The sequence below is a fragment of the Peromyscus eremicus genome, chromosome 1, assembly GCF_949786415.1.
Source record: "Peromyscus eremicus chromosome 1, PerEre_H2_v1, whole genome shotgun sequence".
NCBI lineage: Eukaryota > Metazoa > Chordata > Mammalia > Rodentia > Cricetidae > Peromyscus > Peromyscus eremicus.
In genome coordinates, this window is record NC_081416.1 from 59038822 (window position 1) to 59063322 (window position 24501).

A 24501-nucleotide genomic window follows, 5' to 3' on the forward strand; every position below is an offset into this window, starting at 1 on the left:
AGACCCAGCTACACAACTGTCTCCCATATGCAGAGGGTCTAGTCCAGTCCCATGCAGGTTCCACAGCTGTCTGTCTAATGTTTGTGAGTTCCTATGAGCTTGGTTCAGTTGTCTCTGTAGATTTCCCCATCAAGATGATCTTGATCCCTATTGTTCATATAATCCCTCTTCTCTCCCTTTGACTGGACTTCTGGAGCTTGGCCTGGTGCTTGGTTGTGAATCTCTGCATCTGCTTCCATCAGATACCGGATGAAGGCTCTCAGTCCAATTGGAGCTGCTGTCTTGGAGGATGAGTGGGTTTGGGGTGGTAGAGTGGGGCTTCTAGGTTACAGGGTCCAGTGGGGGAATGGTGGTAGTCAGGCCTACCTGCAGGAGTCCTGCCTGCTGGCCTGGAACTGGGGCTGCAATGGGTGTGGGTATGGGGGCAGCATTGAGGTGTGCCCCTGGGCCTAAAGCCTAGAGGCTGGGGTGATGGGCTAGGAGAACAAAGACTCACCTCTTGGTCCAATCGGAGTTGGCGGAGTCTCGAGGAGTTTTTTCTTAAAGGAGACTTTACATAAGGTGATGTCAGAATGCTGGGTGGGTCCCCAAGGGGCAGTTCAGAATACTAACAGCACCCAAGAGTTGGCCAGTGACTGCCTCCTAAGTTGAGTTAAAGAGAACAGCCCTGAATTCATTTACTGGGTCCCTTTTAAGGACTAAAATCACAAGTAGTTGCAAAGCGGGTTTACAGAGGAAAGACAGTGGGGGCAATAAGGAAATGCAGAAAAATCTTGAAAAACATCATGTGGTCACCATGTGACTAGGGAGGGTGATTACAGAGGATCAGGGAAGGTAAGGGTATTCTCAAAAACAAGTCAAGGTCATGGGTTGGAGCATGTTAATCTCCAGGAAACAGACTTAAAAACAGCAACTCAGTTCTTACAGTAAATGGAAACTTTTTTTTTTTTTTTTTTTTTTTTTTTTTGGTTTTTCGAGACAGGGTTTCTCTTTGTAACTTTGCGCCTTTCCTGGAACTCACTTGGTAGCCCAGGCTGGCCTCGAACTCACAGAGATCCGCCTGGCTCTGCTGGGATTAAAGGCGTGCGCCACCACCACCACCACCACCACCACCACCACCACCACCACCACCGCCCGGCGAAACTTATTTTTAGCAATACAGTATAATGAGTCATGTCTTCAAAACGGAGTAGGCAGGTTCCTCATTATCTGTACTTGGGCAAGTGGGGCTTACAGGTTAGAGGCATTTTTGTTTTACAGCTCTCTTAAGCACAGTAATTGAAAATTAAAACGTAACTTTAGCCCTCATATCTGAACCCCCGATGGGATTGCAAATTGATCAAAACCATCTACGTTTGGGGTTTATCAAGACAGATTTGCTGGAGCTGGAGAAATGGTCCCTTGAGCTCTCTCTGTCTCTAGCTCTTTGGCCAATCACCTGGTTGAAAAGCAATTTATCTGGGACAGTTGACAACTAGCCATTGTCTCCAGACATGGGATGCTCCTGTGAAGCTTTCTGGAAGTTGCTTATAACACTGGCCAAGTTCAGTTCTGGTAACTTCTTGTGACTGTGGACCACATGACTTCCTGGCAGCCTCTCCACCTAGCACCTGTGATTGTAGTCTCATGAGGATAGCCTGATCATTCTACTGAGTTTCTGATAAACCGATTTCTTCTCTCCTTTTTTTATTTTTTTGAGACTTTGTAGACCATGCTGGCTGTTGTGCCCAGGTCGCAAAACCCCCAAGCAAGACCACCACAGAGCCATTATCCGATGCAAGCACACGGAGGTTTTTAATAACAAAACAAGCAAGCTTGGTCCGCATCCAACATCTGACACAGTGGGTGGAGGAGAACGCCCCGACCACTCACTTGAAGGGGTTTATATAGGAAAGGTTTACATGCAGCTTGGGATTGGACGAGGGGGCTACGGGTGAGGTAGTTCTTTGAAGTTACTGGCTGAACTGTAAGCATGAGGTTACTGATGGCTAACAGGATTCAGGGTATCTATAGAGACATAAACTTTTACTCCCTATGTCCTGCTTTTGTTGAACCCAGGATATACACATTCAGATTTATTGTTGCAGTCCTGCTCTCCTATAAGTTCAATTTCTGGTCAGTTGAGCCCATTACTCCCCATATCTTGTTTTGCCAAGTCCAGGATACATAAATTTATTCTCCCAGCCTTATAAGTTCAACTTCTGGTCAATTCTAAAACTGCTGGTCAGCAAATATCTTTGGAGGAGGAGAGGGGGAAGTGTCTCTCAAGATGGCTACTGATTTTTCCCTTTCACTGGCCTTGAATTCGTGGATATTATCCTGCCTCTGAGTGCTGGGATTAAACATGTGCACCACCACACTCAGCTCCTTTTCTATTCTCTCTCTCTTTCTAGACACACACACACACACACACAATGGATCTTACATTCTTTTTTTTTTTTTTTTTTTTAAATTGGTTTTTTCGAGACAGGGTTTCTCTGTGTAGTTTTTGGTTCCTGTTCTGGATCTTGCTCTGTAGACCAGGCTAGCCTTGAACTCACAGAGATCCTCCTGGGTGCTGGGATTAAAGGTGTGCACGCCACCATTGCCCGGCTGGATCTTACATACTTACTGTTGGTTATGCCGCGGCGCTGCCCCTCGTGGCTGGTCACCGCCTGTGGTGGCCATGCCGGCGGAGGAGCATGTTGATTAAAAGAATCATAGCCATGGTTACCTTTTTAGAGCTTTATTGGGGGGGGGGGGGGAGACAGAGAAAGAGAGAGAGAGAGAGAGAGAGAGAGAGAGAGAGAGAGAGAGAGAGAGAGAGAGAGACATGGGGGGGAGAGGGAGAGAAAGGGAGAGAAGGGGACCGACGGGAGGAAAGAGCAGAAAGGAGAGGGGACAGAGAGAGCCCACAGAGGGCCCAACCGCTTTTTTAGGCTGGGAAGCCGGGGAAGGCTGATGACGTAATTAAGGACGTAAATAAGGACCAAATCCTTACACTTACACTCTCTCCACCCTCTCTTCCACAATGATCCCTCAGCCCTGGGAGGTGGGGGTATGGTATAGACACCTTATTTAAGACTGAATATTCTGAAGCCTTTTATCAGCTGCAGGTCTCTGTATTAATCACCATCTATGTCTCAGTCAGGGTTTCTAGTGCTGCGACAAAACACCATGACCAGAAAGCAAGTTGGGGAGGAAAGGGTTTATTAGGCTTACACTTCAGCATTGCTGTTCATCACTGAAGGAAGTCAGGAAGGAACTTAAATGGGACAGGATCCTGGAGACAGGAGCTGATGCAGAAGCCATCGAGGAGAGCTGCTTACTGGCTTGCTTCCCCTGGCTTGCTCAGAACCCAGGACCAACAGCCCAGGGATAGCTGGGCCCTCCTGCATTAATCACTAATTGAGAAACTGCCTTACACCTGGACCTCACAGAGGCATTTCCTCAACTGAGGCTTCTTCCTCTGATGACTAGCTTGTGTCAAGTTAACACACAAAAGCAGCCAGTACAATCTACTTCATAAAGAAGCTTCCTTTTTGTTGTTGTTGTTTTGTTTTATTTTGTTTTCAAGACAGGGTTTCTCTATGTAGCTCTGGCTGTCCTTGAACTTGCTCTCTAGACTAGGTTGGCCTTGAATTTTCAGAGATCCACCTGCCTCTGCTTTCCAAGTGCTGGGATTAAAAGCATGAGGCACCACTGCTTGGCTCCAATTTCTTCATTTTTTAAACCACTCTGGCCATGTCTGAATGCCCAGCTCCAAAGCACAAATCACATACATAGCACCGTTGTATCATCAAGCCAACCCCTGCACCATCCACCTTCAGAACTTTCCATCTTCCTAAAATGAAATTCTATCCCATTAGCCACTCACTTACTCTCAGCTTTCCTTCCCAGTCTTGGCACTCCATCCTGCTTTTTGCCTCCGTAGACCTGAGACTACTGGGTCCTCAGCAGCAGACTTACACAGTGTTTGTCCTTTTGAGACCAGCCAACTCCTTGCAGCCCAGGGCTCGGGAGGGGCATCCAACATGTGGGAGGCTTCCTCTTTAAGGCTTCCTCTTTAAGGCTGACCCACAGTCCAGTGCCTGGGTAGACTTACTGTCAGTCAATGCAGGCATCTCTTAGGCTGGCTCTGCTTTCAAACTTCTTGGCTCTGAAGTGCCTTTTGCTGGCCATTGGTACTGTGGAGTGGTGAGTGGAGGTTCTGGGGAACTTTAATGTAAGTTTCAAAAACAACGACGGTTCAGGGGAGCAAGGAAGTCGAGGAGCCTGGGCGCGGACCTTACCGGAAGAACTCAGACAGGGGGTGGTTTTAAATGCCTCCTAGCTGGCTAGGGCTGCATCTGGGCTGCAACTGGCTAGTCCTCACACTCAGCATCCCAACCCTGCCTTGTCCTACCTCTGTCTCTGATGGCCATGCTGGTACATCTGCTGCTGCTATGGCTGCTTCTGAGGGTGAGTAGAGGCAAGCAGGTGGGTGGGAACCCCAGCTGGGTTCTGGCAGGCTGTCAAGCCCAGAGCAGTATGCATGCTTGGACCCAGAGGTAGTAATGGGTCTCCTTTGCAGCTCTTGGCCTGCATGGTGGAGGTAGAGGATGAGAGGAGAGGATCAGGACACCTAATGAGACAGAGTTAGTTTAGATCCTTACCTTTTCTTGCTACAAACAGTGGGTTTTTTTTTTCTGCTATCTACCTCTCCTTTTTCTTCTTCTTTGGTGTTTTTTGAGACAGAGTCTCACTATATATCTTCGGCTATCCTGGAACTCACTATGTAGACCAGTGTGGCCTCAAATTCACCTCTGCCTCCTGAGTGCTGAGATTAAAAGCATGAGCCAACATACTTGACTAACTTTTCTACAAAAATGGTTTCACCATTTTCTGAGACTCCTTTGTCCCTTCTCACCTTATAAAGGTTTATTTTTATTTTAGCTATGTGTACGTTGTGTGTCTATATACATGTGTAGGGTGCCGGTGCAGGCTAGTGGGCATCGGATCCCCTAGAGCCAGAGTTACTGACTATTGTGAGTCACACTGCGAGTGCTGTCCTCTCAACAAGTGCTCTTAACTGTGAAGCCTTCGCTCCAGCCCCTCAGTTTTTATTTGTAATGTTTTATTATACTTACTTGTGGTGGTCAGTGGACAGCTGTCAGGAGTTGGTTCTCTCCTTCAACCTTGTTGGTCCCAGGAATCAAACTTAGGCTGTCAGGCTTGCTGGCAAGCACCTTTCCCACTAAGCCATCTCACTTGTCCCTTCCTCCTCCCTCTTTTGAGACAGACATTATGTAGCCCAGCCTTACCTCTACCTCCTGTTTCTCCTGCCTCAGCTTCTGACTGCTGGAATCCTGGGCCTGAGCCACCAAGCCTGACTACCCCTTGGCATTTTCAAAGTGAATTATTCCCCCAGATTATGCTCTCAGCCTGGTATGGGGTGCATAGGCCTGTAACCTCAGGACATAGGAGGATTAGGAGTTCAAAGTCACCCTCAGCTACATAGGGAGTTGGAAGCCACCCTAAGCTGTAGGACATCCTGTCTCAAAAAAAAAAGTATTATTTTGCGTTGCTACAGTAGCTGGTTTGTGTGAGAAGCGGGCAGAAACAGGCTGGTTCTGGGTTAATCTCACACCAAACAAGAGTGAAAGTAGTCACCCTGAGAAATGACACTTTCCTTCCCACGGTCTGCCAAGATTTTCCTAGATAGTATTGCTGGCCTTCAGTCAGTGGACCTCAGTAACCTCTCCCCAGAGCGTCAAGTGTCCTCAGGTTAAGTTCCCTGGGGACTTGCATGGATAGGTGTGCTATTCTGGACACTTTCTCAGTGTGATGAAGTTCTTGTCCCCTGGAAAAAGACCATAGACCCAATTCAACTATAATGAAAAGATTTATTGATTACTGCTAACATGACAACAATCTCTGAGCCAAATTTGAGATTGCTGTGCAAAGTGGGGGTGAAGGGGTGTTTTGTTTTGTTTTTTAAAGGCAAAAACCATAGGAAGACCTTGAGCATCTGCAGAAACAAGCCAAGAACTGTTTTGATCTGCCAAGATTAGGTGGTCAAGGCAACCTGAATGTTGGCATAAGCAGGTTACAGAAGCCAGAGAAGAGTCAGTCATAACATAGTTAGTAGATGGTCCCTGTACACTTCTAGGTGGGGGAATCACTGAGTCAGGTTTGTCAGAACACAGTTCAAGAATGGAGTCGTGTGAGGACAATTCTGAGTGATTGTGAGAAAACACCAAGAGAGAGAGAGAGAGAGAGAGAGAGAGAGAGAGAGAGAGAGAGAGAGAGAGAGACAAGAGTCTTGTGACCTCAGTTTCTTTTCAGAATGTGTTTTTTGACCTTTCAGGTTAGCAGTTAGGAGTGAGTTTACTTCAGATTACCCATTACAACTGGCTGTTGCTATTTGTTTATATCCCTCCATGGCAAAACATGTTTTTGCCACATGCATCTTGTCCTTGTGATTATACACTTTACTCAGGTGACTCTTCTTAACCATCAGAGCATAAAGTATCTGATGCTCTCAATGAAATTGGCTATTGCTCCATTCTCCCAGGTCCCACAGCTGCTAGAGCACAGGGTTCCAGAAACTGGAGTTAGACAAATGACTGGTAGGTATCAAATGGGTGGAGTATAAAACGGAGTGGTTTGGAGTGGTTTTTTCCTTCCTCGCACTGGAAAGTGAAAGACACACTGTCACTTCCTCCCCTGGTGGCTTCCTTTGCTGTTTTCTTTGCATTCAGAACCCCGGCTGCGGTGAGTCACTGTGGTGAAAGCAGCCTGGATTATTGTTTAATGAACCCAGCTGAGAGAAGGTGCTGTTCTTTTTCAAGTTTTGATTTTCCCTTGTCAGGCTGCCCAGTGGGCCACCACTGTTGGGTTTACAAGAAAGTGCCAGCATGTTCAGTTTTTTACCTGGGTTCTGAGGATCCGAACTCAGGTCCATATGCTTGTGAGACAGTGTTTTACCAACTGAGCCATCTCCCCGTTTATTTATTTGGTGCTTTAAACTGAATGTGATGACACAGCCTGTATCAGCATTTGGGGAAGTAGAAGCAAGAGGGTCACTATTTCAAGGTCATCCTCAGCCATATAGTGAGAGCCCAGCCTGGGCTACATGAGACCATGTCTAACAACAACAGCAGCAGCAAATAAAAAGAGGAGAGCCATAAATCTCTTGAGGACTGAAGTTCTGCTCTCTAAGACCAAAGTAAAAGCAGTTGGTTATGGAAGCCCATCTCTAGCCCCACCCCTCAGGAAGCTGAGAGAGGCAGGGCTTCCCTAGGGCAAGCTCTGGGTTCAGTGAGAGACCTCACCACAGTAAACAGAATGGACAGAGGTCAATGAAGACACTCAACACCACACCCTGGCCTCCACGTACACATGCATACCAAGGCAAGGGACCCACACATGTGCCCACACCTGCACGTGTGCCATACACATACATGCACAAAATAAATAAAGGAGAGCACTGAATAAAAATGAAGACATGATCATCCCTAGGTATAGTTGAGGAGAAGGTTTTTATTGTAGACTTGAGGGAGAGAGCCACCAGAGGCGGGGAGAGAAAGTAGTAGGTGGGACATGGCCAGTAGACTGAACCAGGCCATGAAAGGAGAGAAAGGGAGGGAGAGTGAGAAAGGAAGAGAAGAGAGAGAGAAGAGGAGAGAAGGTAAGAGGACCAAGAGGGGAGCCAAGGGCCAGGAGGCCAAGAGAGCTCATTGCCAAAATGGCCGGTTTTTATAGAAAAGAGAAGCTGGGGAAAGGGAAGAGAAGGGACGCTCCGGCACTGGAGAGGTTTAGGGTAGAGGGTGAGGTGGGCGGGGTGGGCAGGGTGAGAAATGCTGAGAGGAGCCAGGACTCTGTAACAGGTACCTGTGATGCTGGAAGGGCCTGGCAGCCAGCAGTCAGAGGTGCACTTTGGTGTGTTAAATAGGCACCACAGATAGCTACCGGTCCTGAGTTTCTTTGGGATCTCACGGACATAAGGGCTGAGGATGTAGCCTCATTTAGTAGACTTTGAACTAAGGAGCCTCCTGCCTCTACCCACCAGGAGCTGGGAACACAGGTATGTGCCACTACATCAATGCTATACAGGGCTGAGGATGGAAACCAGGGCCTCATGCGTGCTAGGCAAGTATTCTACCAACTCAACTACGTCTTCAGCCCCTCAATCTTATTTTATTTTGAAAAATTTGGCGGTGTTAGGAACCATATCCAAGGCCTTGCCCATGGTAGGCAGGCAGTCTTACACTCAGCTACATGACCCTCTCCCATTTCAATTTCAAAAGGCATCAAGGCCCTTTCGAATTTGCCCTTTGAAAAGCAAAACTAAAAATGTCTGGAGTGGAGGCACATACCTGGCTATTTAGGAGGCCAAGGCAAAAAGATGACTTGGTCCAGGAGTTTGAGACTAGCCTGATGTGGTGGTTTGAATAAGAATGGCCCCCATAGGGTCATATATTTGAATGCTTAGTCATTAGGATGTGGCACTACTTGAGAGAGATTAGGAGGTGTGGCCTTGTTGGAGGAAGTGTATCAGTGGTGGTGGGCTTTGGGTTTTTTTGTTGTTTGTGTTTGTTTGTTTTTTCAAGACAGGGTTTCTCTGCATAGTTTTGGTGCCTGTACTGGATCTCGCTTTGTAGACCAGGCTGGCCTCGAACTCACAGAGATCTGCCTGGCTCTGCCTCCCGAGTGCTAGAGACTAAAGGCATGTGCCACCACCACTCAGCCTTTTTTTTTCTTTCTAAAGTTTATTAATGATATATACAGCAAAGTAGTAATTCAACACATCTGCACTAACTGTTCCTGCGAAATACCCAGGTTCAGTTCTCAGCACCCACATGGAAGCTCACAACCTTCCTTAACTCCAGTTCCAAAGGATCTTCTGGCTTCTGCAGGCACTGCACACACACAGTGCACATACATATATGTAGGCAGGTGCTCATACATAAGGTAAAAAAAAAATTAAATGTTGTTTTGGAGACAGAGTCTTATTGTGTAGGAGGCCAGCTCTGACCTATTGAAGGATTCTTGTGGAGAGGAGTGAGAAATGAGGTGGTATTAGAAATATAGATGGAGATGATGAGAAAGACAGGGACACAGGATAGCTTCAGGAGGGCCCTAGGTCAATACTCAGTCCTCTCAACTTTAATTATTATGAGCTTTTTATACATCAGTAAGGGGAGGAGCAAAAGACCTCCCCCTCCCAAGGTCGAGGTATAAAGTACCAACAAGTATAGACCCTTCAAGACACCTGGTAACTACGCCTTTGGCCAAAACATTCTATTATGCAGCCCTGCTGGGTAAAGCAAGCTCAGACTTTCTGACCTTGAGTAAAGCTTTACTTTGGAGCCTCTGTGAGCCCCCACGTTATTGTATAGCTCTGGATATCCCCGAACTCCCAAAAGTCTTCTCACTTTCTGAGTACTGAGATTAAAGGCACGCACCACCAAGCCTTGACCATTTATAGAAAGAAAGAACAAACCAGGTGTGGTAGCTCATGCCTTTAATCCCAGCACTTGAGAGGCAGAGGCAGGCAGATCTCTGAATATGAAGCCAGCCTGGTCTACAGAGAGAGTTCCGGGACAGCCAGGGCTACACAGAGAAACACCCTATCTCGAAAACAAATGAACAAAATAGAACAGATACAGAATAGGAAATGAATGGCAGAAAGACAGAGTTGGATCAAATTCCAGCTGAAGGCAGCAGAGATGGTGTATAATAATCCAATGGGAGAAATCCAGCCTGGACCACATTGGTGAAGAACAGGGTCTCCTTCATAATGGCTAAGGGGGAAAGCCACAGAGGGGTGACATTGTTTCATTTTAAAAAAAAAAAAAATGTTTATTTTTATTATTTGTAACTGTGTGTGTGAGTGTAGATGCCCACAGAGGCCAGAGGTGTTGCATCCCCTTGGAGCTGGAGGTACAGGCGGTTGTAAGTCCCCTGACTTGGATGCTGGTAATTGAACTCGGGTCCTCTGCAAGGGCAATATGTGCTCTTAACCACTGATCCATTTCTCCTGCTCATTTCTTATCTTTTAAGATACATTCATTTATTTGTTTTTTGTGGTGCTGGGCATAGAACCCAGGGCCTTGAGCAAGCAAGTGCTGTGCCCCTGAGCCACACCCCAAGGCAGTTCTCACAGTAGAGGTGCATGTGCTGAAAGTCACCCCAACTGCCTAAGGTATTGAGCCACCGCTGTCAGGAAGAAAGCAGGGTTAGATGCTATCTTCCTCCCCTCCTCCCCTCCTCCCCTCCCCCTCCCCCTCCTCCCCTCTCCCTCCCCCTCCTCCCCTCCTCCCCTCCTCCCCTCCCCTCCTCCCCTCCCTTCCTCCTCTCCTCCTCCCCTCCTCCTCTTCTCCCCTCCTCCCTTCCCCAAATGTAGATATGTGCACTAGGAAACTAGAGGCAGCCATCTGGTGTCTTTCTGGATCTTTCTCCACCTTATTTCTCAAGGCGGGATCTTCTTTCTTTCTTTCTTTTTTAATTAAGATGGGTATGTCAGAGCACACTTTTAATTCCCAGTACTAGGAGGCAGAGACAGGCGGATCTCTGAGAGTTTGAGACCAGCCTGGTCAACAGAGCAAGTTCCAGGACAGCCAGGGCTGTTACACAGAGAAACCCTGTCTGGAAACCCCTCCAATTTTTTTTAAAGGTCTAGAGACCTCCACAGGCACCAGACAGAGGTGTGGCACACACATTCAGTCAAAATACTTATATACATAAAAATAAGTAAACTTTAAGATTTAAAAAATATTTTTTTATGTGTGTCTGAGTGAGTTTAGGTGTACTGTATACGTTCTTGGTGCCCAAAGAGGTCAAAAGAGGGAGGGTGTTGGATCTCCTGGAACTCGAGTGTGGATGGTTGTGAGCCACCATGTGGCTTCTGGGAATGAAACCCAGGTCCTCTGGAAGAGTAGCCAGTGCTCTTAACTGCAGAGCCATCATTACATCCAGGGAGACAGGATCTTTCAGTGAACCTAGAGCTAAGTTATGCTTCGTTTCCAATGAGCTTCAGGGATCTGCCTGTCTCCATCTTCAGCACTGGAGTTAGAGATGCTCTACATGCCCAGGTGAATGTGTGGGTTCCGAACTCAAGTCCTCATGCTTTGATGCAGGTACTGACTGAGCCAACTCCTAGCCCAGAGGCTTGTTCTTGTAAGCTTCTGCCTACACTTTTATAAACTGGTCAGTAGATTACTTTATGTTTGTTTAAAGGCATCTTATGCCATCTGTGTTGATTCATATAGAACCCATGTTCCTCAGCCTGTAATTCACACCTGCAGCAGTTTCTCCAAAACACATGTGTTATCTGTAAGGTTATTTGTGACCTCCTAGTACTGTGGAGAGGAAACAGTTTCTCACTGCTGTGTTTGGAGCCATTTTAAACAGCAAGATAAGCAATGCAAAACACCACAAAAGATACAGAAACAAAGGTAATGGGTATCCTGTAAGAGAGACTCACGCATGCAGTGGAAGATGAAGCAGGAACAGAAAGTATTTCCTCACTTGCCCTCAACGGGCAGTACGTGTTCAAGTGACTCAAAATTTTTAACCCAGGGTTAATTTTAGCCCAGGGTGGTGACACGCACACTTTTTTTTCTTTGTTTTTTTTTTTTTTTTTTTTTTTTTTTTGACAGCCCTAGTTGTCCTGGAACTTGCTTTATAGACCAGGTTGCCCTTGTGCTCACAGAGGTCTGCCTGCCTCTCCCTCCTGAATGCTAGGAGTGACAAACATTTTTAATCTCAGCACTCAACAGACAGAAGTAGGTGGATCTCTGTGAGTTGGAGGCCAGGCTGAACACACAGCAAGTTCCAGGCCATCCAGGTATATAGCAAGACCTTGTCTGTCTGTGTGTGTGTGTGTGTGTGTGTGTGTGTGTGTGTGTGTGTGTACACAGCAAGAACCTGTCTCAGTGTGTGTGTATATGTGTGTGTGCACACATATACACATACACATATATAATATATATACAAATATTTAACTGTGTTGTTCAAATCTTAGAAGGTATTTTAGTAAAAAATCCAGAGCCAGATACTGGGCTGAAAGCTGAAAGATCAGAGAAGCAGAGCAAGCCACAGCCAACCTCACCCCACCAACTCCTCAGCCAATCCTGTTCCCATGAGTCCCTCAGACTGAAAGCTTGAGTCCTCACTGGAAAGGGTCTCAGCTGAACTGTCTCATTTTCTATTTCCTCATGCCTTATATACCTTTCTCTACCCTGCCATCACCTCCTGGGATTAAAGGCATGTGTGCTTCCCAGTACTGGGATTAAAGGTGTGTGCCACCACTGCCTGGCTCTGTTTCCAGCGTGGCCTTGAGCTTACAGAGATCCAGATGGATCTCTGCCTCCTGAGTGACAGGATTAAAGGTATGTGCCACCACTGTCTGGCCTCTATGTCTAATCTAGTGGTTGGCTCTGTCCTCTGATCCTCATGCAAGTTTTATTAGGGTTCACAATATATCACCACATAACTGAGTTATTTTTTATTTATGTATTGTGTGAGTATATACATACACATTGTGAAGAGTCCAGAAGAGGACATCATATACACTAGAACTGGAGTTTCAGGCCCTTGCTTGTGAGCCACCTAATGTGGGTGCTGGGAATCACACCTGGGTCCTCTGGGAGAACAGCAAGTGCTCTTTACTGCGGAGCCATTTCCTCAGCCTCAGGGGGCTCAAATTTTTTGACACTCTGTGTGTATTAGTGAATAGCTGAAAAGTACCACTGATTTTGGTATGAAAAGAAATGTTAGGAAGTAGGTGGATTCACAAATATGTAATTTGTGAGTAGTGAGGATCAAATATACTAATGAAATAAACCAACATGAAACTGTGTCCAACACACAAAAAGCAGACTGAGTTTGGATCCTCAGCACCCTGTAAAAGCCAGGTATGGCAACATGTGTCTATAACTCCAGTGAAAGTGGGAAGGAGGCAGGTGGATTCTGGGAGCTCATTGGTAGCCATTCTAGCCCAAACTGAACTCTGAGTTTAGTGATAGTCCCTGTCTCAGAAAAACTGTGGGGCCAGAGAGGTGGCTCCGTGGATAAAGGTACAAGTCACGCAAGCCTGCCAGCTTTAGTTCAATCCTCAGAGCCCACGTAAAGGTGTGAGGAGAGAATGGACTCCACAACACTGTTCTCTCATTTCCAAATGCACACCATGGCACACGCATGCCATGGTACCTCCTTTCTCTCACTCATATGCACATACCATAATAAATAAAAGGAGGCCAGACCTTGGCGGTGCACACCTTTAATCTCAACACTCAGGAGACAGAAGCAGGCAGATCTGAGTTTGAGACCAGTTTTAACTACATATTGAGTTTCAGTCCAGCTAGGGCTATATCTTAAAAAAAAAAAAAAAAAAAAAAGCAAAAATCAGTAAGGTTATAAAAAATTGAGATCACATAATGAGCACACTTTGTAAGTATACGCAGGCACATACATTTACAATATGTGTGCACAGATACACACAACTTCACAAACATACTTTCTTAAAGTATAGATGCAGGGCTGGAGAGATGACTCTGGGTAGGAGCACCAGCTGCTCTTACAGAGGCCCCGGATTGGGTTCCCAGCTCCCACATAGTGGATCACAATCATCTGGAACTCCAGTCCCAAGGGATCCACACTCTTTTCTCCAAGGACACCAGGCAAGCACATGATGTTCATATATACACACAGGCAACATACTCATACGCATAAATGAATAGAAAGAAACTTTAAAGTATAGTTGTGGCCACTGAAAACAACATATACTAGAACACAAACAGTTCACTGACAGCCCTACAGGTCATACACCAATGGCAAAGATACAAAGCCACCCACATTTGGAAACTGAGGAATATATCTGCAGAGTGGCACCTGCCCCCTGACTACTACCAGTCACTCTTGGGGAGATATGAGCAAAATTGTAGTGTATGCTCTGCAGAAAGGGTCCATATGAAAGCTGAGGTCAGGTGGGGAGCCATCTACCTCTTCTGTGCTGAGAGTCACCAATGGATGGGTTTTTTGTATTTCCCCTTCTGATTCTAGGCGACAGTTTGCAATGAGAGTAGTCCAAGCCCGTGTGGGACAGATGAGTTCCAATCTGAGACCTTCTGCTGCCAACTTTGTCCTGCTGGTGAGTTCCAGGATGCTTTCCAGAGCATTCCACAAGCGTGGCCTTCTGATGGGAAAAGATGCTACAGGCCTTTAGCTAGGGCTGAACTGGAGACTGCATTGAGAGAGGTGTAATCAGACAGAAAAAGGGAAGTGGGTGTCATCTTAGCAACCAGCTGCTACTTGCCCTCCCCCACCCAAACACTGTCCCTGGCTTTGGAGGACAAAAAATAGAGACATGTGTGTGCCTGTCCAGAGATGGGCGTTGGTGTGTTCTACAGAAGCAGCAAGGAGATGCCTGAGAAAAAGTGTATGAGTGTCTGCACCTGGACCCAGCCCCCATCCTACACAACTGCCAACACACATCTGTATGCAAACCTACCTGCAAACACACCTACTCATGCACTTATATGCACACGAGTCTGTGGACACCCATTTGGGTCTGTACGCACGCCTGTACACACTTGTGGGTCCATAGCCATGTGTGGGCACATCCCTACAAGCACATCGCACAAATAATGAGGTGGGACTGACCTCACAGAACACTGTGGGAGTCAGCACATGTGCAGAGTTCACATTGTGAGGTGGGCAGCTGTCTCCCTACGCTTCTGCCATAGGCTGAGAAGGTGGTAGGGACCTTGGCTAAGGATCTCATCTTTATTTAGACTTTGGCGTTCTGTGGAAACCATCATGGGTAGGCAGCAACCTGGCATGAGGCGGGGAGATGGACATATAGGCCTCTTGTAAACCAGCTCTCTAGGACTCTGGAGTGAAGAGGAAGAACTCACTTGCTCCTATACCCTGCAGGACATCAGTCTCAGCCAAGGGGTGATGCAGGGCCTCCACACGTTAAGTTTAGTATGAAGACTGTGGCAAGGAGGCTGGGGGCCTACGAGTGGGTAGTGAAGGGGTCTAGCCCCCCAAGGGCTTCAGGGAATAGGGCTTCGCTAGGCCCCCGAACACCTCTTTCTCCTCTCACATAGGTACCCACCTCGTTAAATCATGCCAGAGGAACCACAGTAAGAGTGAGTGTGTCCCATGTGAGCTTGAAAACTTCATGAACCACCACAACAGGGAGTCTTCCTGCTTTCGCTGCTCTCAGTGCCGGGATGGTAAGTGGGCAGCCTCGTCCGTCCATCCGTCCGTCCATGGGGGCAGCCTCTCCACTGATAGTTAAAGCAGGCGGACTGGCAGGGGGAGGGGCCACAGAATGATAATGAAGATGGCAAATGCTGCCTTCTTCACACTCTACCTGGCACAAAGGCCTAATCGGCTTTTTTCTCTCTCTCTTCTCCTCCCTGCCAACCCCAATAAGGGCTGGGAGTGCTGCTCCACGGTAGAGCCTTTGCTTGAAAGGAAGCTTGGGGGTTGGATACTCCTGAGGTACACCCCTTCCCTGTTCCTCTCCAGCCCAGATCGAAGGGCTCTGTGGAAGAAAAGGGAGGCTGGTTGTTGTGTTGGCATGGTCCCTGTGTTAGAGGACAGGGTGAAGGCAGATTACGTGCCTAGAGTGAAAAGCTTGTGAAGATGACTACTGTGTCATGGAGTGTTGTACACTGGGACAGACTCCCACCCTGATGACTGACCTGCAGCCTTCCTGCTTCCACAGACCAAGAGGAGGTGTCAGAATGCTCCCAGACGGCTAATCGTAAGTGCCAGTGCAAGCAGGGCACCTACTGTAACTCTGAAAACTGTGTGGAGAAGTGCCTTCCATGCAGCAGGTACCAGCTGGGGGGGAGGGGAACACAATAAGTGTAGATCCCCACTCCTGCCCTCTAGTCCCCTAGCCTCTGAGTCCCTGTCTGTAGAGGGGCTTGTGAGGGCAGCACCTGCCACCCAGGTGAAATCAAACAAAGGATCCTTCCTCCCAGAAGCTGTCTGGAGCCAGTGCTTATTCATTCACTAATTCATTAACTCACTCAACAAACATCCTTTGAACCCCAACAGTGAGAGACACACAACGGAGATGCATACATAACATAAGACCATTAACGATGGACTGGAGATGAAGCTAAGTTGACAGAGTGTTTGCCTAGCATGTACAAGGCCCTGGTTCCACCCCCAGAACTGCACAAATCAGGTGTGGTGGTGCAGCCTGTGGTCCTGGCACTGGGGAAGCAGAGGCAGGAGGATCAGGAGTGCAAGGTTAACTACATAGCAAGTTTGAGGTCAGCTTGGGATATAGATAATGTCTGAAAAAAACAAACACTATTGGTGATGAGTAAGTTCATGATCGTGGGGGCCACTGCACACTCAGTTGGAGGAATCACAAGGTTATTTATGGGTAGAGGCTCAGTGAATCAGGGAGAGATGGAACCACAGAAAGTTCAAGGGGAAAAAACTCTAGGCAGAGAGGATGGCAAAAGTGACTTACTGTTAATTAAGAATGGGTAAGAAGAGCTAGAGAGATGGCTCAGGGCTAAGATGTCATCCACTTTTCTAAGGAACTGAGTTCAGTTCACTGCACCCACATCAGGGGGCTCATAACTGTCTATAACTCCAGCTCTAGGGAATCTGGTGCCCTCTTCTGGCCTCTGTGGGTACCTGCACTCATGTACACATGCACACAAACACAAACACATGTACTTGTCTAAACACAAAATGAAACTTTATAAAAGGAATTCTGTGGGACCAGGAATGTAGCTCCGTTGATAGAGTGCTTTTGTAGCATACACAAAGCCTTGGACTCAATCTCTAGAACCACATATGCCAGGTATGGTGGTATGCCTATAATCCCAGTACTCTGGAGGCCAGATGACCAGAAGTTCAAGGTCATCTTTGGTTACATAGTGAGTTTGAGGCCAGCCTGGGCTATGTGAGATTCTGCCCCCCCCCCCAAAAAAAAAAAGTAAAAAAATCTGGTGGCCACTTAACAATGACCATAAACAAGGAGTGAAAACAGAAAGTTATTCTTGTATGGTTCTGGAGCCAAGAAGTCCAACATCAAAGGCATTCACAGGTCTTCACTCCCTCTGCAGGCTCTAGGTCAGTAGTCCTCAACCTTCCTAATTCTGTGACCCTTTAGTACAGTTCTCCTGCTGTGGTGACCACCAACCATACAATTATTTTTGTTCCTACTTCGTAACCGTTAACTTTGCTACTGCCATGAATCAGAATGTAAATATCTGACATGCAGGATATCTGCTATGTGACCCATGTGAAAGGGGTTGTGACCCACAGGTTGAGAACCACTTCTCTGCCTCCTCCCTGGCCTCTTCTAGTTTCTGGTGGTGGCAGCGATTCCTGACATTCCTTCGTGTGTAGACACATCACTCTTTGCCACCTCTCTCTCCACACAGACTTGGCTCCTGTGCATCTGACTACAACTCTCTCTTGTAAGGACCCTAATCACTTGGTTAAGACTCATCCTAGCTGGGCAGTGGTGGCGCACACCTTTAATCCCAGCACTCGGGAGGCAGACAAAGGTGAATCTCTGTGAGTTCGAGGTCTGCCTGGTCTACAAAGTGAGTTCCGGGACAGGCTCCAAAGGCTACACAGAGAAACCTTGTCTTGAAAAACCAAAAAAGAAAAAAAAAAACTCATTCTAACCCAGTGTGACCCCCAACTTCACTTAGCGTCATTTGTAAAGACCCTGTTTCCAAACAAGGTGAAGTTCCAAGGCACATGAGTTTGGGAGGACATTTTTGAGAGGTATCTATAGTAATAAAGCCTCTTGTATAGTAGCTTGAATCTGTGTTTATTTATTTGTTTGTTTGTTTGTTGATTATGTACATAGTGTTTGCCTGCATATCTGATGCTCATAGAGTCCCAAAGAGGGTATTGAATGCCCTGGAACTATAGTTATAGCTGGTTGTGAGCCACTGTGTGGACACTGAGACTAGAACCTACTTTCTCTAGAAGAGCAGCAAATGCTCTTAACCACTGAGCCATCTCTCCACACAAACACTCTCTGAAACAGGGTTTCACTGGCTGGCCTGGGACTCACTATGTAGACCAGACTGGTGTGAACTCACAAGAATCTGCCTGCATCTGCTTCCCAAGGGCTGGGGTTAAAGGAGTTCACCACCACACCAGGCAATAGCTTGCATCTGTGAGGCAGGTTCTACACCCATAAACATGACTCAGAAAACACTGAACTGCGTGAGGAAAGACTGTTCAACTCCAGTTTGATGGAGGCTCTTGATTGTCTGTACATCTTTTGCCTCTTCCTTACTCACACTGTCTTTGTCTCTAGGCAGACTTCCCTCTATGTGGTGGGACAGCAGGTCAGGTCTTCAGAGCCAGACATTCTATCCAGGAGGGGAAACAGAGAGGGGCCTTCCCTAAATATAACAGACACCCCCAAACTCTAATTTCTTCAGAGTGCTTTTGGCCAGAATGGCAAGGTGTACCAGGGCCATGCTGGGCTGGGGCTGGTCCTCCCTAACCCTGTGGGCAGTGTAGAGTGTGTTCTGGGCTGCCTGGGTGGGAGGAAGTAACACACTCTGCTTTCCTCCCAGCTGTCCTAAGGACAAAGTCATCGGGCAATGCAACGCCACCATGGACACACTGTGTGACACATTTGAGTCAGACTCAGGTAAGGATCTGTCTCCTAAAGTCACATTAAAAATGTTCGCTGGCTGGGCGGTGGTGGTGGCACAGGCCTTTAATCCCAGCACTCGGGAGGCAGAGGCAGGCAGATCTCTGAGTTCGAGGCTAGCCTGGTCTACAGAGTGAGTTCCAGGATAGCCAAGGCTACACAGAGAAACCCTGTCTCGAAATTACCCCTCTCCAAAAAATGTTCACTGGTGTACTGGCTAGTTTTTATGTCAACTTGACACAGGCTGGAGTCATTTAGGAAAAGAGAATCTCAATTGAGAAAATGACCCCTGACAGATTGGCCTGTAGGCACTCCTATAGGGCATTTTCTTAATTAGTGATTGATGTGGGAAGGCTCAACCCATTGTGGATGATGCTACTCCGGGGTAGGTAGTCCTGGAGTTTATAAGGAAGCAGGCATAGCAAGCCATAAGGAAGAAGCCTCATTCTGTAGTGGTTCCTGCCTTGAGTTCCTGACCTGACTTCCTGGGATGATGGTCTCAAACTGCAAATTGAAATCAATAGAAACCCAAACTAAACCAGTTGAGAAGATAACATTGACATTTATAGTCACTATTAAACTCTGCCACAGTAGGAAAAATAACCAGAGATTATGAACAAATGACTGTGTTTGGCTGGATTTTGCTTGGGGGGCTGCAGGTCAAGAATCTTGTCTTTGGGTTGGAGAGATGTCTCAGCAGTTACAGGCTAGGCTCCAACAGATACAGGCTAGGCTCACGACCCAACCAAGCCATCTCCCCAACTCCTAAAGAAAGTTTTCATTAAATACTACAAGCAGGAGGGTGCTGGAGAGATGGCTTCGGGATTTAGAGCACTTGCTCTTGCAGGGGCCCTGGGTTCAATCCCAGCACCTATATGGTGGCTTACAACTGTTATTCCAGGTTCAAAGCTTTCGACACCCTCTTCTGACCTCTTTGTGCACTAGGCACACACATGGTACACATATAGGCAAAACACCCATACACATAAAAAAAGATCCTATAGGCAGGGGCTGGCATTAGAAATCTCAGAAGATAAAAGCACTTGCCATTTGGGCCTGGCAACCAGAGTTCAATCCCCAGAACCTGAAACCCATGTAAAGGTGAATGGAGAGAACAAACCAAACAAAATTGTCCTCTGACCTCCACACACATAACAGTAAGTGTTTGTTTTAAACATAAGTGTTTGTTTTAAAAATGGGGCTAGGGAGCTCAGTGGGTAAAAGTGTTGGCTGCACACACATGCAGGTCTTAAGTCAAATCCCAGAACCCATGGGTGTGACTGTGCTTTCATCTCTGGGGCTCACTGGCTGTCAGCCTAGCTGCAGGTTCAGGGAGAGAAACCCTGTCTCAAGGGAGTGAGTAAGGCAGAGAGTGATAGCGCAGGACACACAATGTCCTCCTCTGACCTCTGCGTGTGTGTGTGTGGTGTGTGTGTGTGTGTGTGTGTGTGTGTGTGTTCACGCATGCACGAGCACGCACATGCACATACATACAGAGACACACACATGAGCATGTAAATATAAATAATAATGAAATGAAATTTAATAAATAATAAAGTAAAACATCCAAGTGTGACAGCACAGGTCTGTAACTCCATCACATATGCTATTGAGGCAGGAGGATTGCTATGAATTGAAGGCCAATCTGGGCTATTTACCTAGTACTAGACCAGTCAGGGCTACATGTCAAGATTCTATATCAAAAAATAAATAAGTAGGAGCTGGAGAGATGGCTCATTGGTTAAGAGTGCTTGTTGCTGTTGCAGAGGACCCAGGTTCAATTTCCAGCCCCCCCACATGGGAGCTCACAACCATCTGTAACTCCTGTTCTAATGGATATGGCGCCCTCTTCTGACCTCCATAGGCACTGCGAGCACACAATACACAGACATGCATGTAGACAAATACCTAAACACATAAAAATAATTAAACATGAGTCGGCTGTTTGAAACCTGGGGCCTATGCAGGGTCCCTTGGCTCGGCCTGGGAGGAGGGGACTGGACCTACCTGGACTGAGTCCACCAGGTTGATCTCAGTCTGTGGGGAAGGCTTTGCCCTGGAGGAGATTGGAATGGGGGGCGGGCTGGGGGGAAGGTGAGGGGGGCGGGAGGGGGGAGAACAAGGGAATCTGTGGCTGATATGTAGAACTGAATTGTATTGCAAAATAAAAATTTTTTAAAAAAGTAAAAAAAAATTAAACATTAAAAATAAAGTAAACAAATGAGCAACAACTTTAGAAGGATGCTTAATACTAAAACCAATAAATAAATACATAATAAATAGAAAGACCTTATCTAAGACTAAGAAAGCCTTTAGGTTGAGTGATATGTAGCTTCACTGACCCTCAGCCATTCATGCAGCTGCTGACAGAGCCTGGGGTCCACAGTTTCCTCTAGCCTGTTCCATCCCCCGATATCTGCATCCTGGGCTCTCTCTGGGCTGTGATTTCACAAAGAGTGAGGCCAAGACTCCTGAATGATCTGAGCAGTCTGTGGGGAGCAGAGCCCCCTGCTGCTGTTCTGGTGAGGCACATCTTTTGCTCCTTCCAAGGACCTTAACAGGACCCCATGGCCTCTGAGCCTGGACAGGAAGCAGGAACTTCTGTGGTTTGTCACTCTAATAAAGACAGCCGCCAGGCAGTGGTGGTGTATGCCTTTAATCCCAGCACTTGGGAGGCAGAGGCAGGTGAATCTCTGTGAGTTCGAGGCCAGCCTGGTCTACAAAGAGAGTTCCAGAACGGCCAAGACTGTTACACAGAGAAACCCTGTCTCAAAAAAAAAAAAAAAAAAGACAGCTGTCAGCTGTGCTCAACTCTGCCTCAGCAATCTCCTGTCCGTCTCCTTCCAGGGACGTCAGGTTATCACCGTCTCTGCCTGTCTGGCCCTCTGACTGTTATAGTTGTCATAGCTGCTGTCATCATCATCATTGCTGCTATCATCGCCGTCATTTGGTGTGTTTTAAAAAGAGGTGAGTGAATGCTGGGAAGTGGCAGTGCATGCCTTCAATCCCAGCACTCAGGAGGCAGGGGCATGAGGATCTCTGAGTTTGAGGTTAGCCTTGTTTACAGAGTGAGTTCTAGGACAGCCAGGGCTGTTATACAGAGAAACCCTGTCTTGGAAAACAAAACAAAACAAAACAAACAACCTAGAGCAGTCTGTGTATCCATGAGAAGTGTATGTGTGTGTGCGCGTGTGTGCGTGCGCACGCCACATATGTGTAGGTGCCCAGAAACCAAAGCATCAGATGCCCTGGAGCTGGAATTACAGGTGGTTGTGAGCTGCCTGACATGGGTGTTGGGAACCAAGGTCTTCTGCAAGAGCGATATTCACTCTGAGCCGCCTCCTCGGTCTCAGGAGAGGCAGTGTGTTTGACAAGGCTCTGGCTTTATCATTGCAGATAGAACAGCCCTGAATAGTGCCAGCAGTATCTCAGGTTAAGGGGGTCAAGGTGGCACTGAGCACCTTCCAGGGCGCCCCAGCCTGGAGCAGGGGACAGAGGGATGGGTTAAGGAGGCTCCTGAAACCCCCTCCGCAGACAGAGGTTCAGCTCTATGTTGTCAGGTTCTGGAAACACAAGTGTGAGTTTGCTATGGACTGAAGACATTTCTTCTTCCAGTTCTTTCTTCGTCCACTGCACCAGGGAGTCTAAATTCACCGCGTGTTTCAGGAGAGGAGATTCAGCTCTGTAAGTAGCATGCTGGGAATTCTTTGTCAGAATCTCTTATAGCCCAGGCTAGCTTCAGACTTGTTATGTAGCTGAGGATGATCTTGAAATTTTTTTTAAAAAATGTTTTTTTAAAAGTATGTGCATGGGTTTTTCTCCCTGCACTTATGTTTGTACACTAGGAATATACAGTGCCTGTGGAGGCCAGAAGAGGATGCTGGATCCCTTGGAACTGGAGTTACTGATCCATCCTGCAGATGCTGGGAACTTAACCTAGGCTCCCTAGATGAGCAGCCAGTGAGTTCTCTTAAAACTGAGCCTGACCAAGAGCTCCTGATTCTCTTTCCTCCACCTTGAACACCACCACACCAATTTCCCAGGCTCTGTGGGTGCTATGCCTGCAGTCCCCTCCTAGAAATTCATGCCGGTATCTCCTGACCCTCCAGTTGCTGAGTGCTTAGCTCTCATTAGAGTGGCAATGCAGTCCCAGAAAGCCGGGGAGGTGTGGGCATCCTGCATCTTGGGGTTTAGATGGTGCCATGTCCTCTTTATGAGAGCCAAAGTCTGTGCTGGGAAGAGACTGAAGTTCTAGTGGTTTTGACACTGGGTAGAAACTGAGGCACAGAAAATCAAAGGGAGGTGTTTTCTCTTTGTAAAAAAGAGTGTCTGAACTGTTGTAACAGATGACTACAAAGTGGGGCTCAACCCATCAGGAATCTACTGTCTTGCCCTTCTAGTGGTTAGAAGTCTAAGCCTAAGTGTGACTAAAGCTAGGTCTCTCAGTGGCTCAGAGGGTCTCTCCTTCCTTTCCAGCTTCTAGGAACTGCCAGTCCTTGGCTTGAGGCTGCTTAAGTTAGCCTGCCACCATCTTCAGATGGCCCCCTCCCTGCCTGACCAGTCCTTGGAGTGTGTCCTCACCTATAAAAACTTATCCAACTAAGATCATAGTTGCAGGCAGCAGGTCAGGACATGGGCTTGTCTTTTTGAAGCCACAGGACACCTCACAGCAGGCTTGTCCTAGGATCTGGTCAGGCCCTGACTTCACATGGTATAGATCTCCCTGGCTAGCTTCCCAGATACATGGCATCCCTTCTTCTCAACATGCCTTGGGAGCTTGCCAGACACTGCCCTAAATGCTGGAGGCCTCGGTAGGGTAAGGAAGGAAGGGCCAATCCACAAACTGTTTGGCCTGGGCCTCTGGCCCCCCGAGAAGAGACCAGAAGTTCCTTCTAGAAGGAAGACTAAAGCCATGTTGGGCTTGGCTGCTCTCCATCTTGAGTAATTGATGAATAGTAAGTTGTCCCAACCTGGGTCTTCTGACCACTGGGGATTACTTGGGGACACAAAGAGCCTCTCATATATTGAGACACAGAATCACAGAAATGCTGCAGCTTTCCTCCAGAATATCCCAGAAATATAAGTAGACTCTTGGTTGCTTTCTGGTTTTTTTTCCAGCCTCCAATATGCTCCAAATTCTAATGAGTAAACAGATGGCATTCCTGAAGCTCACTGGACTTAAGGACATTGATATTCCTGAGCATGGAAGTAGAAGCTTGGTAGTACTTGTGGAATATCCCTTTACACTACGTGAATGTATGTCATTGGTTTAATAAAGAAGCTGAGTGGCCAATAGGTGGACAAGTAGAGTTTAGGTGGGAGGGCCAAATGAAGAGGATGCTGGGAAGAAGGGCAGAGTCTGGGAGTTATGAGCAGAAGCAAAGAAAAGCAAGATGAGCATGCTGTGCTGAGAAAAGGCACCAAGCCATGTGACAAAGTATAGATAAGAAATACGGGTTAATTTATAATGAAAGAGTTAGCTAGTAACAAGCCTGAGCTATTGACTAAACATTTATAACTAATAATAAGTTTCTGTGTGGTTACTTGGGAGCGACTGGCAGGACAGAAACTTCTGCCTACAGGTACTGTTTCTAAACTTGGGACTGGCCTCCCAGAAACTAATGATTTATATGTGTTTGCAAGTTGTGACAATTTAGCTGCTAAAACACATGTGTGTGTGAGGTCCTCAAGTTAGTCAAGTGTCTTTTGATACAGGATTGAGACATTCCAAATAGCCCAGCTGAATTTGAAGCTGGCATCTATCCCACTGCATGCCTCATGAACTCCAGATATGTGATTTGCCCTTTTCTTGTGTAAAGCACATCAGTCCTGTGTGCGGCTAGAGGGCTTCCCTCCTTGACGCCCAC

At 47.1% G+C, this 24501-nt stretch overlaps 1 protein-coding gene across 1 annotated transcript; it reads left to right on the forward strand.

Moving 5' to 3' along the window:
• The first annotated feature begins 4401 nt into the window (after positions 1 to 4401).
• LOC131903549 (tumor necrosis factor receptor superfamily member 26-like) lies at positions 4402 to 22326 on the forward strand. The gene is made up of 7 exons (XM_059254219.1): positions 4402 to 4440; positions 14029 to 14116; positions 15078 to 15206; positions 15704 to 15815; positions 18555 to 18631; positions 21482 to 21601; positions 22250 to 22326. Exons 1-7 carry the CDS (start codon positions 4402 to 4404, stop codon positions 22324 to 22326), a joined length of 642 nt encoding a protein of 213 aa, XP_059110202.1.
• Positions 22327 to 24501: the final 2175 nt, after the last annotated feature.